The sequence below is a fragment of the Colletes latitarsis genome, chromosome 4 (genome assembly GCF_051014445.1).
Source record: "Colletes latitarsis isolate SP2378_abdomen chromosome 4, iyColLati1, whole genome shotgun sequence".
Lineage (NCBI taxonomy): Eukaryota > Metazoa > Arthropoda > Insecta > Hymenoptera > Colletidae > Colletes > Colletes latitarsis.
The window spans coordinates 37,971,232-37,985,516 of record NC_135137.1 but is presented as its reverse complement, the minus strand read 5'-3'; the positions used below and the strand labels follow the sequence as shown (position 1 = coordinate 37,985,516).

The window sequence follows — 14,285 nt, the reverse complement described above, 5'->3', positions numbered from 1 at the left end:
AACGGGAGAGAAATGGAGAACGGGGAGGAGCTGCAGGTAACGGCGTAAAAAGATTACAGAAGCGCCGAGGACGCTTGGCAACCTATCATAAATTTCCGCGTCGCATAACGGGGAGAACGGAACGTGACAGGCTTGAAGATACAGCGACGAGGCTGCGGAACGCCCGCGTAGTGCGTCGATTGGATTTTATTCCAAGGTCAGAACTCCGGAAACTCAACGACCTTTCGCTCGAAAGAGTTAAACGAACCCTCTATCCTCTCCAATAAAGCATAATCGCTATCTTCGATTATTCGTCTCTGTCAATCTAATTTCTCTCCCCCAATTTTCTCTAATAAAATTCTCCAAAGAGTCCGGAAGACGATACAGTCCTGTCTCTGAATTTTGAGTCGCACGACCAAGAGGAGGAAACCCGCGGTAAACGACGGGGGTTGCAGGGTCCTATTCCATCTTGTTCACGAAAACGAGCACGGTTGGACCCTCTTCGGTGATCCTGACGGAGGTTGCGGTTTCCGAGGGTGGCGACGGAGGAAACTAAAGGCGAACGTTCCCGTGGTTCGGAGGGAATGAGTTGCAGGAAACGGGGCGGGGGAGGAGGGGTTATGCGGTGGTGCCTCTAAAGAAAAGCTGCCCTAACAAAGGCGCCTTATTTCACGCCCAATGTATCCCGCCTCAGACACGATCGTTAAGATACCTATCCTAGCGAGGTGCGAGTTCCGTCAACCCCTATCCGCTTCCACCCCCGCCCTTCCGACCCTTTCTTTTTCTCGGCGAAACCCTCGAAAACGGTTCGTTCCTCCTTACGGATGCGTGGCTTACGGCTTCGAGTGCTCCAGAGGGTGCTGTCGGGGGGTGACTTACAACGCGAATCGCGAGATACTCCTCCAGCCCTCTTTTTATTTTTTTATTCGACGGAGAAGATACTTTCGGAGCTCTTTCGAACGCGATATGAAATATAACAAAGATAATATCGGATCGCCTGGAGCTACTGTGAAAACTTAAAAAAACTTCAGGACGAATTTTACTAGATACAAAATTGATCGTGTAATAATTAATTTGTGAAAGTGTTAAGTGCTAAACTACCGATCGTCGCGTCTTCGTTGGAGCACAGACGCCAAATTAATTTGCAAAGAAAACGAAACAAGCACTTTGTAGATCTTCAACGTTTCGTAGGGCGAGGGGTTAATATCCCAGGGACTCATTGTCACGGAACGGAACAGGGAGCGATGAGGGGGTGGCGAGAAGGACACCGAGAGAGGCGACTTATAAGGGAGGTTTTCTCTGTTCCGATATTATACAGGATGACCCGCAATTCGCACCCAGCCACGAATGGCGGACGTCGTCGTTCCTTATGGGTTCAGGGTTCCTGAATGGGCCGGGGCTGTGCGCGCGAACGGAGGGTGGCTTTATCGGGACTCAGGGACGCTTTATGCCGCGGCGCTCGATTATGCGCGTATTCGTCGCGAAAAAGCCTCGGTATCGCGGAACGTACAAGCCGTTGCACAATAACGCCGCGATAATAAAAATGAAAAGCCGGTCTGGCGTCGCCAAGGATCCTAGCGCGCGAGGCGGCAGTTATCTCGCGAATGGCGCGAAAGGAACGGGGTTGGATAAACGCGACAAGGGAGAACGTCTCTTCCGGTTTGATACGTTACGGCTATTCCGATAGTCGACGAATTAGCGCGGAAAATTGCCGCGACGAGGGCGTTCACGCAATGCGAGAAATTAATTTATGACACGGACAGAATGTTCGGAGGATCAGGGTTTCGAGGGAGAGAACCCTCGTGCAAGTATGCCCTTTTCGAAACAAATCTACAAATTTGATTGAAATCTATGAGGAATAGCAGACGCTCGAGAGGCCACCCCCGTTGGCAGATCTTCGAACTACCTTTCTTTTCCATGTATACGAGCTTCCTTGCAGTTTGGGATTCGGATCAGAGGCTAGACATTTTCGAGAGGATCCGTATTCACAATACCATAAAATTTAATTTACTTGCAGAAAATTTTCACGCATAAAGATTAGTTCGACCACCTTTAGTAGCAAATAGAACTCGAATGAACGAAGTATTTTTGGAGTTGTTCGGTGAAGAGGAATTGTAACGATCGAAACACAGAGGGTCGCGATTGTTAGCTGGCAAGCCCCGAGCGCGGAGCAGGATCGTTTCGAGGGATGTTTCATATCGGCGGTGGAGAGCGATCGGTCCATTTGCACTAGCCGACGGCGAAATTGCGACGAGATGATTGGCCAAAAACGAGAGCAAAATGACGCATAATAACGACGCGAATGGGCGTAAGTGAATAGGAACGGCCAGGCTGACGGTTACCCGGAGGGAAGACGGGACTTCAACCCCGATGGAGATTGATGCGGATTGCATTAATCTACCTCTGTCTGGCCTGTCCTTACCACTACCATCGCGCCCGGTACGCCCAAGCCGGTTTTCACCGGACGAAGAATAATGCGGATATATTAAGCCCCGACCATCCGACTGGTCCCGCACCCCTCGTCCCGCGTCCAGAGCTTTCCGAAAATTTATAATCCACGGACGTGCCGCCGTCCACTCCGGTAACCCCGTTCCCCGGCCTGTTATCGGCCCTTCCTTCCGTTCGGTTGGAAATTTCCGCCTTTCCACGGCTCGTCAGCAACCGGGACGCGATTTACTCGAGCATCGTGCGCACGTACGTATTGGCTTGCAACCTATGAAACGTCCGTTCCCTTAGCTTACAGTAAATACGAGTTTCTGCCACCAAATGGAAACTTTTCACCGCAATTTTACCCGTATACTCGATATTTGGAACGACGATCTGCGATCGAAGCAATACGGTGCAAAGTACTGGTTTAATATTCGTTTGAATCTTGTTGGGCCAATTTGGGGGATGCTTCGTTCTTTTCGAAGGGTAATCAGATGACGGGGAAAGGTGGTAATCGGTGCAGTTTGGATGCAGAAGAGAGGTCGTTAAAGAGACGATGCCAAAGGCGGCTGTTAATTGACACCACGGTGCCTTTCAAGCTGGATCTTTCATTCGTTCTTTGATCGAAGCTGCTTGTTACCAACGAAATGCGAAGCTCTCGTTTTTTTTCCACCATCGAAACAAGGAAGGGACTTTGAACCCCGTTTGTTTCTTGCGGACTCTTTTTGCATCTTTTGCACGTTGTCGTTTACTTTGCGTCAAGAGGCGACGACGGAACGTCTCGATCGCTGCATCGATCCTCCGTCGTCGATACCAACAGTAGCTGCGGGACCAATTCAATTACGTACAGACTAATTACTATCGATATGTATCAACTCCCAAGCATGGTGTAGAGATATCTCACAGCTATCGTAATAAGTAGCGTCTGGTGTCAGTAAGTCGTACGTACTTTTTATAAGAACCGTTTTATTGTTCGACTATCTATTAAAAAATAATCTTATCTAGTAAAAAATAAGGTATACTTCATAAACAGTTAAACTTGCTTTTATTACTTTGATATTCTAAGACTAAATTGATGAAACGTCGATCGATAATAGTAATATTAAAATTTCTAATATTTCCGAACAATGAAAATTTTTATCGTTCAAGCTGATTTCCATCCCTCGCAATACGCGACAGTCCCGCGTCTCTATAATTCTGAAACGGTCCTGCACAAAAGAAAATCAATTTCTGACGCGAGCGTATCGATAATACCGTGACACGTTTCGGTCCCGTCGCCAGCCAACTGCGTAACCGTTTTCTGCTCGTCGCCACCTCGGGGGCTGCTGGCTCCGTCAAAGCGGAACAAGGTTAAGGGTTGTAGGGGGAAGATTCGACAGAAGTATGAGAGATAGCGGCAAGTACGAGCGAAGTTTGTCGCAACTTTAGATTGAGTTCAATCTTCGGAGCCGTGCGATCGTTGCTCCTCCGTTTTCCGTCCAAACCACCCCTTCTGGCCACCCCGCTTCCGCGGCTTATCGTCTAATATCCAACCAGGGTTGTAGGTGGGACGAAATATCAGGGCATTCCGTGCCCAGACGCATCGTCGCGTCCTCTCCTTTCTTTCTCCCGTCCGTTCGGTCAACGTACCCTTCTTTTCTCGCCGTTGACAAAGTGGCCGACCCTCGAAATTGCGCGGACTGCCCTCGAACACATTTCTGCCCCCGGATTCCGCCGAGAAATCGGACGCGGTGACAAACTTTCCGCCGTGGAAGTTCGGCAATCGCGACTCCGCCATTTTCCTTTTACGAGTTGCAGTTCGTATGTTTCATATTTGTCGCGAAAGACCAGCGTAAATGTACCGTGAACGAATCGAACGATTAGTTTATTTGCTATCTAGGCTGCAGTATCTTTCTACCAAACTTTCGTGTTTCAAACGCTCTCTGTAACTTGATCGACTTAATCGTGTCACAAATGAATTTATAGTGAATCCAGGAAAGTTCTAATGAGCGAAATGGAGATCAGTGTGCGTTTAACCGACTTTCGAATCGTGACAATACGTGTAACAATGCAGTTTCGTTTAATAATAGAACATTGTGATTATAGTGATTTCCAATATACCATAAATTGGGAGTAGGGTGATTCTACATGTACAGACGAGTAGAAAAGTAGGAATAACATTTTCTCGTTCGAGCCTCCGTTTTCGAGATACCTTATTGGCACGTCTGACCATACGTCTGCTTTTCTACTTGCACGTGAGTACCCCACTTGTACATCGATTTTCTCGAAAACAAAGCCTCGAACAAAAAAATGTTATTCCTCCTTTTCTACTCACTTTTGCACGTAGAATCATCCTCTGCCCGGTTGTAACACCTTGCATACCGCGTATCACTAATTTTCCCTTCCGACTTCAGTGAACAGTCTACGAAAACTTAATCTAGCTCGCTGTTCTTAAAATAAATATTAAAGTGGAATCGAGAAGTAGGAATTGTGCATGCAGGGATTTTCCATCGTCGTAACAGCCCTAACCGAGTCAACTTATGCAAATGGTTGATGGCACAGATTGGGCGTCATGAAGCCTCTGTTTCGACGTCGACGGTACACGTCAACGAACGAAGTTATCTAACAAGGTTCCCAGAAAGGATTTCACGGAGTTGAAACAAGAGTTGCCGGGGCCCGGTTGTCGAATAATCAGGAGCGTTATTAGATCATCGATTTTCCGCGGGCGAGACGTCGACGCAGATACCTCGGAAGCATGGAATTACTCGGGCACGTCAAGTGCCTAACAACGTAACGCTGCGTACATTTCAGGCGCATCAGCGCAAACGAAGTTAACGTTGCACCGCGATGAAAGCGCTCGGGCTTGCAGGCAGGGAAATTCGCTTTTCCGCGTCGCTTCGAACGGGAAAATTCGATCAGTCGCGACGGATTGTCGTTCGCTGATGGCTTCATTACCTTACTTTACCGCACTGACAACGACCGTGGACCCGGAAACCACCTGGACGCGGGCAAACGTCACTGGGTCGCGGTCGTAGCGAGCAAACCTTATTTTGTTGCTCAAAAACTTACCGCGATAATAGGAAATTCAACGTTTCGATCGCGAGGAGCAATCTTCTTCGGTGACACGATAATTAAAGTTTGTATTCTCCAAAACTTGGAGCTTATGAACAAATATGGGGACCGGTACAAAGTTTTAAGTAGTGTCGAGACGATGTTGCGAAGTAATTTAAAGTTGAGGAGATTGGAAGAGAGAAATTTTGTTTCGATTATCGTATCACCGAAAGGGATATTCACGCGAAATATTGAAACGAATGACACATCACCGGAATTAATTTGCCAATTGCTTGATAGCGACGACGAGGAGCTGCAGAGATAAATAATGCCAATATTGAAACCACGGGCCGATAAAGGTTGAGGAACACTGTGAGATGGGTCGATAAACTGTCCGGCGAAGTGTGTCAATCGAAGCAAACACACCTCCGCCGATGGAACGTGATCGGTAGCACTGTTTCAGACGTCTTTGCTCCGTAATTACCGCGGTAGCCGTTCCGTTCGAAGAACACGGTGCCCTCGAAACACCGTCGACGAGCAAATCGGTCGTTGGTGGAACCCATTCGCCAGGAATCTTCTCGATTCCTCGAGGAATAGCTTGGGAAACTCTGGTACCGCGGAAACATTTTACTCGTTCTACCCGTCGAGTCTGCGGACGTTTAACCGGCCGGAACGGTGGACTGAATTTAGACAAGTCCAAAGGGGAGTCTAGGAAATAGAAGTGAAAGGAGGGTAATGAGAGGCTAGAGGACAGGGGTTGATGAACGAGGAAGAAGAAGAAGAAGAAGAAGTCGCCTTTCAGGACCGGGGCGAAAGTATGCAGCCTCTGCCAGACGCCAGGCGTTTCCTTAATTGCATTTTTATGCTCGCCCGGATTTCCGGCCCGGGGGAAAAAGACAGAGACGAAACGACGAACGGCGGGGTAAAAAGCAAAGGGGTTGAATGAAACAGGACGCCGAGAAAAGAGAGTTTATTATCCTGTTGGAAGAGGTTCCCAGAGTGTCCATTAACGTATCTCGATTCAACGTGCTCCGAGGTGAACGAGACTGGCGATCGACGGGGGCTCCGACGCGGCAACGATTTTCTTCCGTCTCGTTAAACTCACCCCGTCCCGGATAATTATCCATCGGGAACGAACGGACGCGCGAAACCTGGCTGGACGGTCGATCGACCGGAGGGGAAAAACGAACAGCGATAATTGTCCGAGCGGTTGTTTGTTTCGTTAAGTTTCGAGGGGGGGCGAAACAGTTTCGACCGTTCATTAACGGCTGGCTAACCGGAGAACGCGGCAACAAGGCTCTGCAAACGAATTTATTGGCCGAGTGTTCGGAATCTAATTTCGATATTAACGCAGATCCCACCATCGATCGCTACAACCTTCCGTAAATCCGGTTTCCAAGATCGAGGAGACCCGACTGTCGGTGATATTTCAACCCTTGTTTGTTACCGCGAGGTCTTTACCCCATGTGACATTTTGTTTTCCTTCTATCTTGTCTGAATGATAGTTTGTATTATTTTGTAGTTAATTACTTCACATTTAAGGCAGTTTTTGTGTCGCGTGTAATGGCGAAAGTGTGAACAATCGTGTGTAGATTTGGTTGGTCCATGACCTCGAGACAGCCTCGGCGTAACAGCTGTCGATTTACCTCGAATCTTGATTTTCGATTCGAGAATTAATCGCAGCTATTTAACGAAAAAGTTCCAAGACACGGAGTTAATTAAACGATACTTGAGCAAACTGAAAGGAACATGTGAGGATAATATGGTCGACCTTTGCGCGGCGAGTGCTGGAAACTTATAAATGGCCGCGTTAAGGCGACTGGAAGCTGTCGACGGAGCTCGATAAGAGGTTCGAAAGACAAAGGGCGCACGATGAGAGTGTAGGTACGAGAAGAGGAGGATTTCGGACCGGTAGAACAAATACCGAACCGGGGGCCGTGTAACAGCCGGAAATAAGTTGGAACTGGCTTGTAGCATCGGCCATTCGTTCCTTCCGTCCGAGCCCTCTTTCGCGGGTCCGGATTTATTGAAATTTTATGCGGTATCCCGATGAGGTCCAACTTGGAAGTTTTATCAACGGGCTCTGGGTAGCCGGACCTTATATTACCGGGGAGGAGCTCTTCGATTTCGCTCTACGTAGCCGATTTCTCGTTTATTCCGCATCCACGCGAGTCCTGCGACCGCCACGTTATACCTCGGGATAAAGGAAACTCGGTACGGAAGATCATCGCGAAGAGACCGGCTCATGTTTAAAACCGAACGCATAAAAATATCCCGTGGAAAATGGCGAATATAAATCGCGAATATATCGGTTCACGCCCGCTGGATATTAGATCCAGCGTGGCCGGTTCGAATCGAGTCTCTTTGGACTGTTTAGACGTTTTTATTTCACGCGGACGCGCAATTTTCTCGATCCTATTAAATTCCAGGCTCGATCCCGGGTCGTCGGAGACGGTCTCCGAATGCATCGGAGAAACTCAATAGTCGAAGGAAAGATTGCCAGCTCACGGGTCTAAGAATCGAAGCCCACAGTCACGTCGTCCATTGCGGCTCAGCCAGAGGCCAAGAACGTGATCGGTTTAACGTCCTGCGTAGAAACGAACGGTACTACTCACCCTAGGTTATGGTTGTCCGTATTGTCCGGCGCGTCCTCTGTGACGGAGTCCTGGGTGAGGGGACCTTGAGTGACGTCAACCCCCATGCTGCCCAGATCCAATGTGGCGTACGTTCTGCGTGCTTGCACCCTCGTGCCTCCTCCGCCGCCGCCACCGCCGGTCACTTCGCCGCTTCTGTCGCCGCTGCCGACCAATTCTTGGTACAGCTCGTCGTAGAGGGAACTGCCATTCCCGTTGCTGTTCAACGCGTCGTCCAGTCGAGCAGGATCTAAGTGGTAATTGGGATTCTCGAACGAGAGCAGACCGTTCTCTGGAAAATTCCACGAAACACACGATTCAGAGCGTCTGCGAACCGGCGATGCATCGCGAAAGTACTTTCGTAGTCGTACATTCCCGGATCACGCGACAGAGCATTCGCTGGTAATCAGAGCGAGGATGCAATTGCGTATAAACGTACGTAACGCCCTTCAAAGGACGTTTCTACTTGGATACAACCGTTCAGAGCAAGTATTCCGCTGAACGAATCGACGTAACCTTCGCGAACTTCTACAGAGTGGCTCTGGAAACTGGTGAGACAGGTCTTTTCCAGGAGAAGATTTTGTGACATTGATTTTTGGAATGCATGAATTTTTCTGGAGACATTGATTCGTCTGGATATTATCTATGCAAGAGTGTCTATAAAATGGATGTGTGTGTGTGGTTTAATTAATGTCATGGAAGTTAAAACGAAAATTAATTGCACGTATCCGGCACGTGACTTAAAAATGCAATGAAAAATGCAAAACAGCGTATAATAAAATGTTCGAACATTCACGGTGTAATTCCTGGACGAAGCGAGGTAATTTCCCCACTGGAATAAATTAATTTCTCAATGTAAAATATAAAATATTAAACGAATTCAACGTTCATTTTAAAAGAAACAAATCGTAAAATAGTCTGTGTTTGTATCTTCCCTCAGAAAAGAACTATGGTCCAGTTTCTGGAATTACGACGAGTGCAAAACACAAATATTATTTTAAATACACATCAATTCATCGTGGAAAAATTTCCAGTGCTCCAGGGTGAAGGTATATGTAAACACGTATGTACATGTAACATATTATACGTCAGTTCCAATCATTTTTTCGCTTACTCGTTCCGTATTTCAGAAATATTTAGTGAAAAATTGTATCAAATAGGACTCGTTGTCCTCATGAATATGCAAGAGCAAGCAAAACACCGCAGGAAACGCCCGCAGAGTGTTTTATTCCTGAAGCCCGTGCAATTTTCACCCTGTTGCACGGTTTTCATTACCACGCGGTTGCACCGAAATTAATTTGTCCCGTTACTTCGTGTTCCTTCCCTTCCAAGTTTTTATCCTTGGGACGGACATTATCGGGGCACGTCGTTTCGTTCGATGGAAAAGTTCTTCGCTACTACTATTTGTGTATCATGCGGTAACCGCGCGTGCTGGAAGACGTCAGGTACAAGAAGATCGGTAGAACGCAAGAAGCAGAGGTCAAGGTTCGCCGGTCGTAACGGCCCAGGATAGGTGTAGTCAACGACGTCGATGGAAGCGTGAAACGGCAGTACCTGTAGCCATTTAGCCGTTTTTACGAGCAGCCGTAGAAAGGTTCGCGTTGTACGGAGGGGTAGAAAAAAGTGACAGAAGACTGCGCGAAATAACCATGGCCGATCGATACCTCTTGCCCGGTGTCGTTCTCGAAAAAGTGTGTGCTCGTACGTACGTACAGATTAATAAAAAAAGAAAAAGGATCCAAGACTTGGAAAAAATGTTTCAAAGGCCGTAACTCGATCAACGTGACTTTTAATATTTGCAAGTTAAAAGGCCCCGGTGTCGAGGGTCACGAGGAAATAAAGTTTCCCCGACCCTGTCTCGGACCCTTTTTCTTACCAGCCTGTTTATTTCCTCGGCACGGTACTGCGAAAATAAATCAACGAAACGAAAATAAAAGGTCTGGGCGGTAAATACGAAACGAGACGATGGAAAAATCCTCGGGACAGGCTCTCTTTTTCACTTCTTCGTTTCGGAGTAAAGAGGATTAAAACGTTGACCGATCGATCGTAAGAGGTTGAAAGTTCAAAAGCGGTAGAATGAAGTTCAAGCGCGTGACAGAGTACACCCAGATTATTTTTATGTGCTCTACTCACTGATGATCCTGAACAAGACGACAGTGGCTAGAAGAACGTTGTACAGAAACCGACAGAACGCATCCATGCCGACGCGGCGACGGTCATATTGTTAAGAACTCTGTCCCGATAATCGTGAAACGATGCCAAGAAGCTCCCCGTGTACTTATCGACATGCTATCGGTATATACACGCGACGGATACACGCTCGTCTACATAGAGGAGAGTCACGAGGAACGTGTGTGTGTGTGCGAGGGTGCCTAAGTCGAATCTCCTTGGCCTCCTTTGTCCCTTCCTTCCTTCCTTCCTTCCTTTTCTTCTATCCTTGACACTCCTATCTCTTCTGCGTCTACCTATCTCGCTCCTGCACCCGGTATTGATTCAACCGCGAGCTTTAAGCCCTGTGCTTCGAGAACTCGAGCTTCTTTCGGTCAAAGGGACGCAGACCGCGCTCCGCTCGAAAGACGCGCGACGCGACTCCGTAAGCGTCGAACGACCTCGTACTTGCCTAAATCCAACGTCGCCTAGGTTCAAAATTATTCCCATAACTCGCGTCCTCCTCTAACGCTTTGCGATCGTGACCAATCTAAGACCGTACTCGACTTCGGTTGGAGACTAGTATCAACTCATCGATGCACGATTCAACCCCTTCCCGTGACATTATCTCGACGAAATCCGGGCCCAAACGGTAGTCGACAACGCGCGGTAAACAGACCAGACTGATGCTAAACTGCTTTGTGATAGAGATTATAAGAATCGTGACCAACTCTTGTGGCGTACTGATAGGAACTAAAACTCGTCTGGCTCGTGATATTCATGTTTGGGCCCAAAATTTTCATCACAAGTCAGACTCGTTAAAGTACGGCTATTCAATTTTGTTTAAATTTCGTAACGAGTCAGGGGGTTGACGGGGGGTAGCTGTCATTTGGGTCGAACAGTAACCATTTTTTGCGAATTTATTCCAAGCTCTGAATATTTTCTTTCGTGTCGATAAAGTAAATCCAGTTAACAGCGGCGTTCGACGCGAAACAAAAGTCGTTGGAAGGATGTTACGACGAGGAAGAACGGGTTAAAGTAATTGCGTTAATCGGCTAAGTTTGCACAGGAGAAACGCCGAGTCGGAGTTGAGCATTGATTGACTAATTAATCGATTACGCGATGCGATTAAAAACTTAGTCCCGGGATTAACCGCGAATAACCCTAGAAAAACTGAGCCCTCGCATTTAAGCGTAAGAGGGTTGGAGAAGTTTTCTAGCGATCGTTAGGCGATCTTTAAAAGCAAGTATCGATGGTAAATTCGTTCGAGAACCTTTGTCCAACGTACTTTTTGCGCGAGCCTCGGGGAAACAATGGCGTCATCGACAGCAGAGTTAATTAGCCGATCGAAATGCCCGGACGAGACTCGTTTTCGCGTCCCTTTGACGGTTTCTCTTTCGGTTAATTCGACGTTTGTCGCAACCCCGCGGCTCCCAGTCGTTACGAACAAAAGGTTAATCAGTTTTCTGCCTCGCCATGTCTGCTGCTTGAACGATCAAGAATCTTCCCCCGATCGTCTTTTTGCGACCTCGTCGACCGGCCAGAATTTTCGCGATTGGAATTCTTGCCGATGGTCGTTTCCAGCGGGATACAAGAACGAAAAGACCTCGTTAATTTTTCCTACCCGGGCACATAATTGTCCAGGAATCCGACGGAAGTTCGAACATTCGGGGGTAAGTTCGGATGAATCAGCGAAAGGGTGGGCTCGAAGCAGGGCGGGCAAATTTCGTTTTAATTCAAGTTTACCGTGCGTTTAAAATTTAAAATTAAATTAAATTTCTTCTCTGCCCTATGGATAGAATTAATAATTTGTAATTGACTTCGATTCGGGTCCTACCCAGGAACAATTCGATTTGAAATTAGATTTTCCTTTAATGAAGTTTGTAAAACTTAATAAAGTAGTAGATGATAGATTGCAAATTTTTGTAGCATGATACCTAGTGTTGAAGTGCCATAAATTCGTGCTGCAAATATCCACTGCGTCTCCGCAGTAATAGAACTGCGCGATCAGTTCGACCGTAGTGACCGGGGTAAACCCGGGGAAACGGCCACATAAACGCTTGGAATGTTGAGGAAACTTTATGGAGATAATTGAATGTTCCTTACACAAACATTTGAGTGCCACGAACGTCTTCGAAAACGACCAAGAGGACTTATACGACTGACAGATTGACGAGCTGGTACATACGTTCCATGAACTCGTTTTAAAATATTTTCGTAAAATTCCTGCGGGAGTCGTGAGAAGTCGAGGATACATTGACCGTCGTTTTCGAAGAATTTCCCCGCGTGGCGTCAGTTATTTATCGGGCCGTGCATGCATTCGAGAGTCGAAAAAGTTTTCAGGCTGTTTTGGCTGTAGTTGCGCTCTCGCAGGATGTATCTCGTTACTCGGTTCGAAAGAAGCCCGAAGGAGAAAAAGGGACAGGGAGCTCGAAAGTTTCGACGCGGAGGAACAGTCGGAGAACTTTACGATAGAGTTTACGCGGCTATCGTTGGCAAGAAAAGGGCGAGGAAAAGTTGCACCGAGCAGAGAGGGGAGATTCGACGAATCGCTCGCGACTGTAAAACGCTCGTTAACGTTCCATTAATTTCGCGTTCTACCAGTGTGTCTGTAACTGGTCTTATTTGTCTAATTATTCAAACAGAAGTTAGCGGAACCGGTCGGAGAATCGCGGGAGCGAGCGAACTTCTCGAGAGTTCGATTCGAATGTCAAGTATCCGGGAAGAGATCTCGCGCTACTGTTTGAGTTTCACGATCGATCGCGAACGATGTATTCGAAAGCTTCGACCGTGTCGAAGACGCGTGCCATGAAAGCTCGATGCGCATTTGCGACTGATTAGACGTAAAATACAATGGTGATTTTGATTATTAGTAAATCGCGCGTAATAGATTGCACAGTGTCGAGAGTAGATATTTCCTGTAAAATCGACGTTTCGATAATTTTCGTGGGGTGCATTTTAAGTCTGGCGGATGTTTGGCTTCTCTGTTACCACCGAGGGCGTTTCAGCGATAAAAACTCTCGAAGATTCGCTTAATTCGAGGAAAGGGTTGGAGGGATGACTCAGCGCGAGGGTGGATCGTCTGTGTGCGACAAATTGGCTGGCGACCGTCGTCTTGCCGCATGCTCGTTATAGGTATGACCGACTGGAGTGCAGTTGCAGCCGTAGTTGCAGCTGCTGCGGGCTGTTCGAACGAATCTCGTTATTTCGCGTGGAAGGAGCACCGCCGTAGAGTGGAAAGAGGAAACTAAACGGAGAGCTTTACACTTTTAGCGCGCCTCTCGTGTTAGTTCCAGTGGATAAGGAGAAAGATAAAAGGGCATAAAACGCGGAGCGTTATTCAAACGTTGCTAAACTCGTGCCACTGATTCGACCGGGGCTTTCAAATTCCATTTCATTCGTTGCTGAGAACGACCGAGAGAGATTATAATATACTTTAAACGCGATAAAACAATTTATTTAAATGCGAACCGGAAATAAACTGTTCGCTTCTTTTCTCCCTGCCCGTTCGTACGTATCAGCGATACTAATTGTCGCCGTGCGTTTAACGGTTCATTGGAAAGATCTTTTTCTACCGATTACGATAATATAACTAATTTATCGACGTATTTTTTCTCCTTTATTCTGCTTCAGTGGAAACTAATTCTTACTTGCAGCGAGATAATTTCACCCCAGGGAGTTCAGAATTTAACAAATGCTTGAATAAACATCGTGTACAAAGTGCACGTTAAAAAGTATACACCTGTTGTAGGAGATTTTAATTCTACTCTGAAACGCATTAAAAATTGTTTCTTTACCGGGGGTGATGAAGGCTACGAGAAACACTGCGAAAGAGGGTCAATATTTATGATAATGAAGCCTACTTCGATAAATCCTCGCGGAGGGGCAATTTTCTACACGAAAAACCCGCGCGCGGAACCGTCGATCGAGAACATACACTGCGGCAGAAACGACGGGGGTTAAAAAAAAAAAAAAAAACGAACAGAGTCTATCCGGAAATGTAGTTTCACCGCTGCAACGGGCAGAGATCAGAGTCAGCAAATTCCGTAGCGTAGACATCGCGGAGTC

The 14,285-nt window shown here is 47.1% G+C and overlaps 1 protein-coding gene across 1 annotated transcript in view; it reads right to left on the bottom strand.

Moving 5' to 3' along the window:
* LOC143341448 (protein Fe65 homolog) overlaps window positions 1–14,285 on the bottom strand; it is a 158,854-nt gene that overhangs the window by 49,190 nt on the left and 95,379 nt on the right. Inside the window, exon 4 of the mRNA XM_076764451.1 lies at window positions 8,052–8,361. Within this exon, the coding sequence (XP_076620566.1) occupies window positions 8,052–8,361 (310 nt within the window). The remainder of the gene's footprint in view (window positions 1–8,051; window positions 8,362–14,285) is intronic.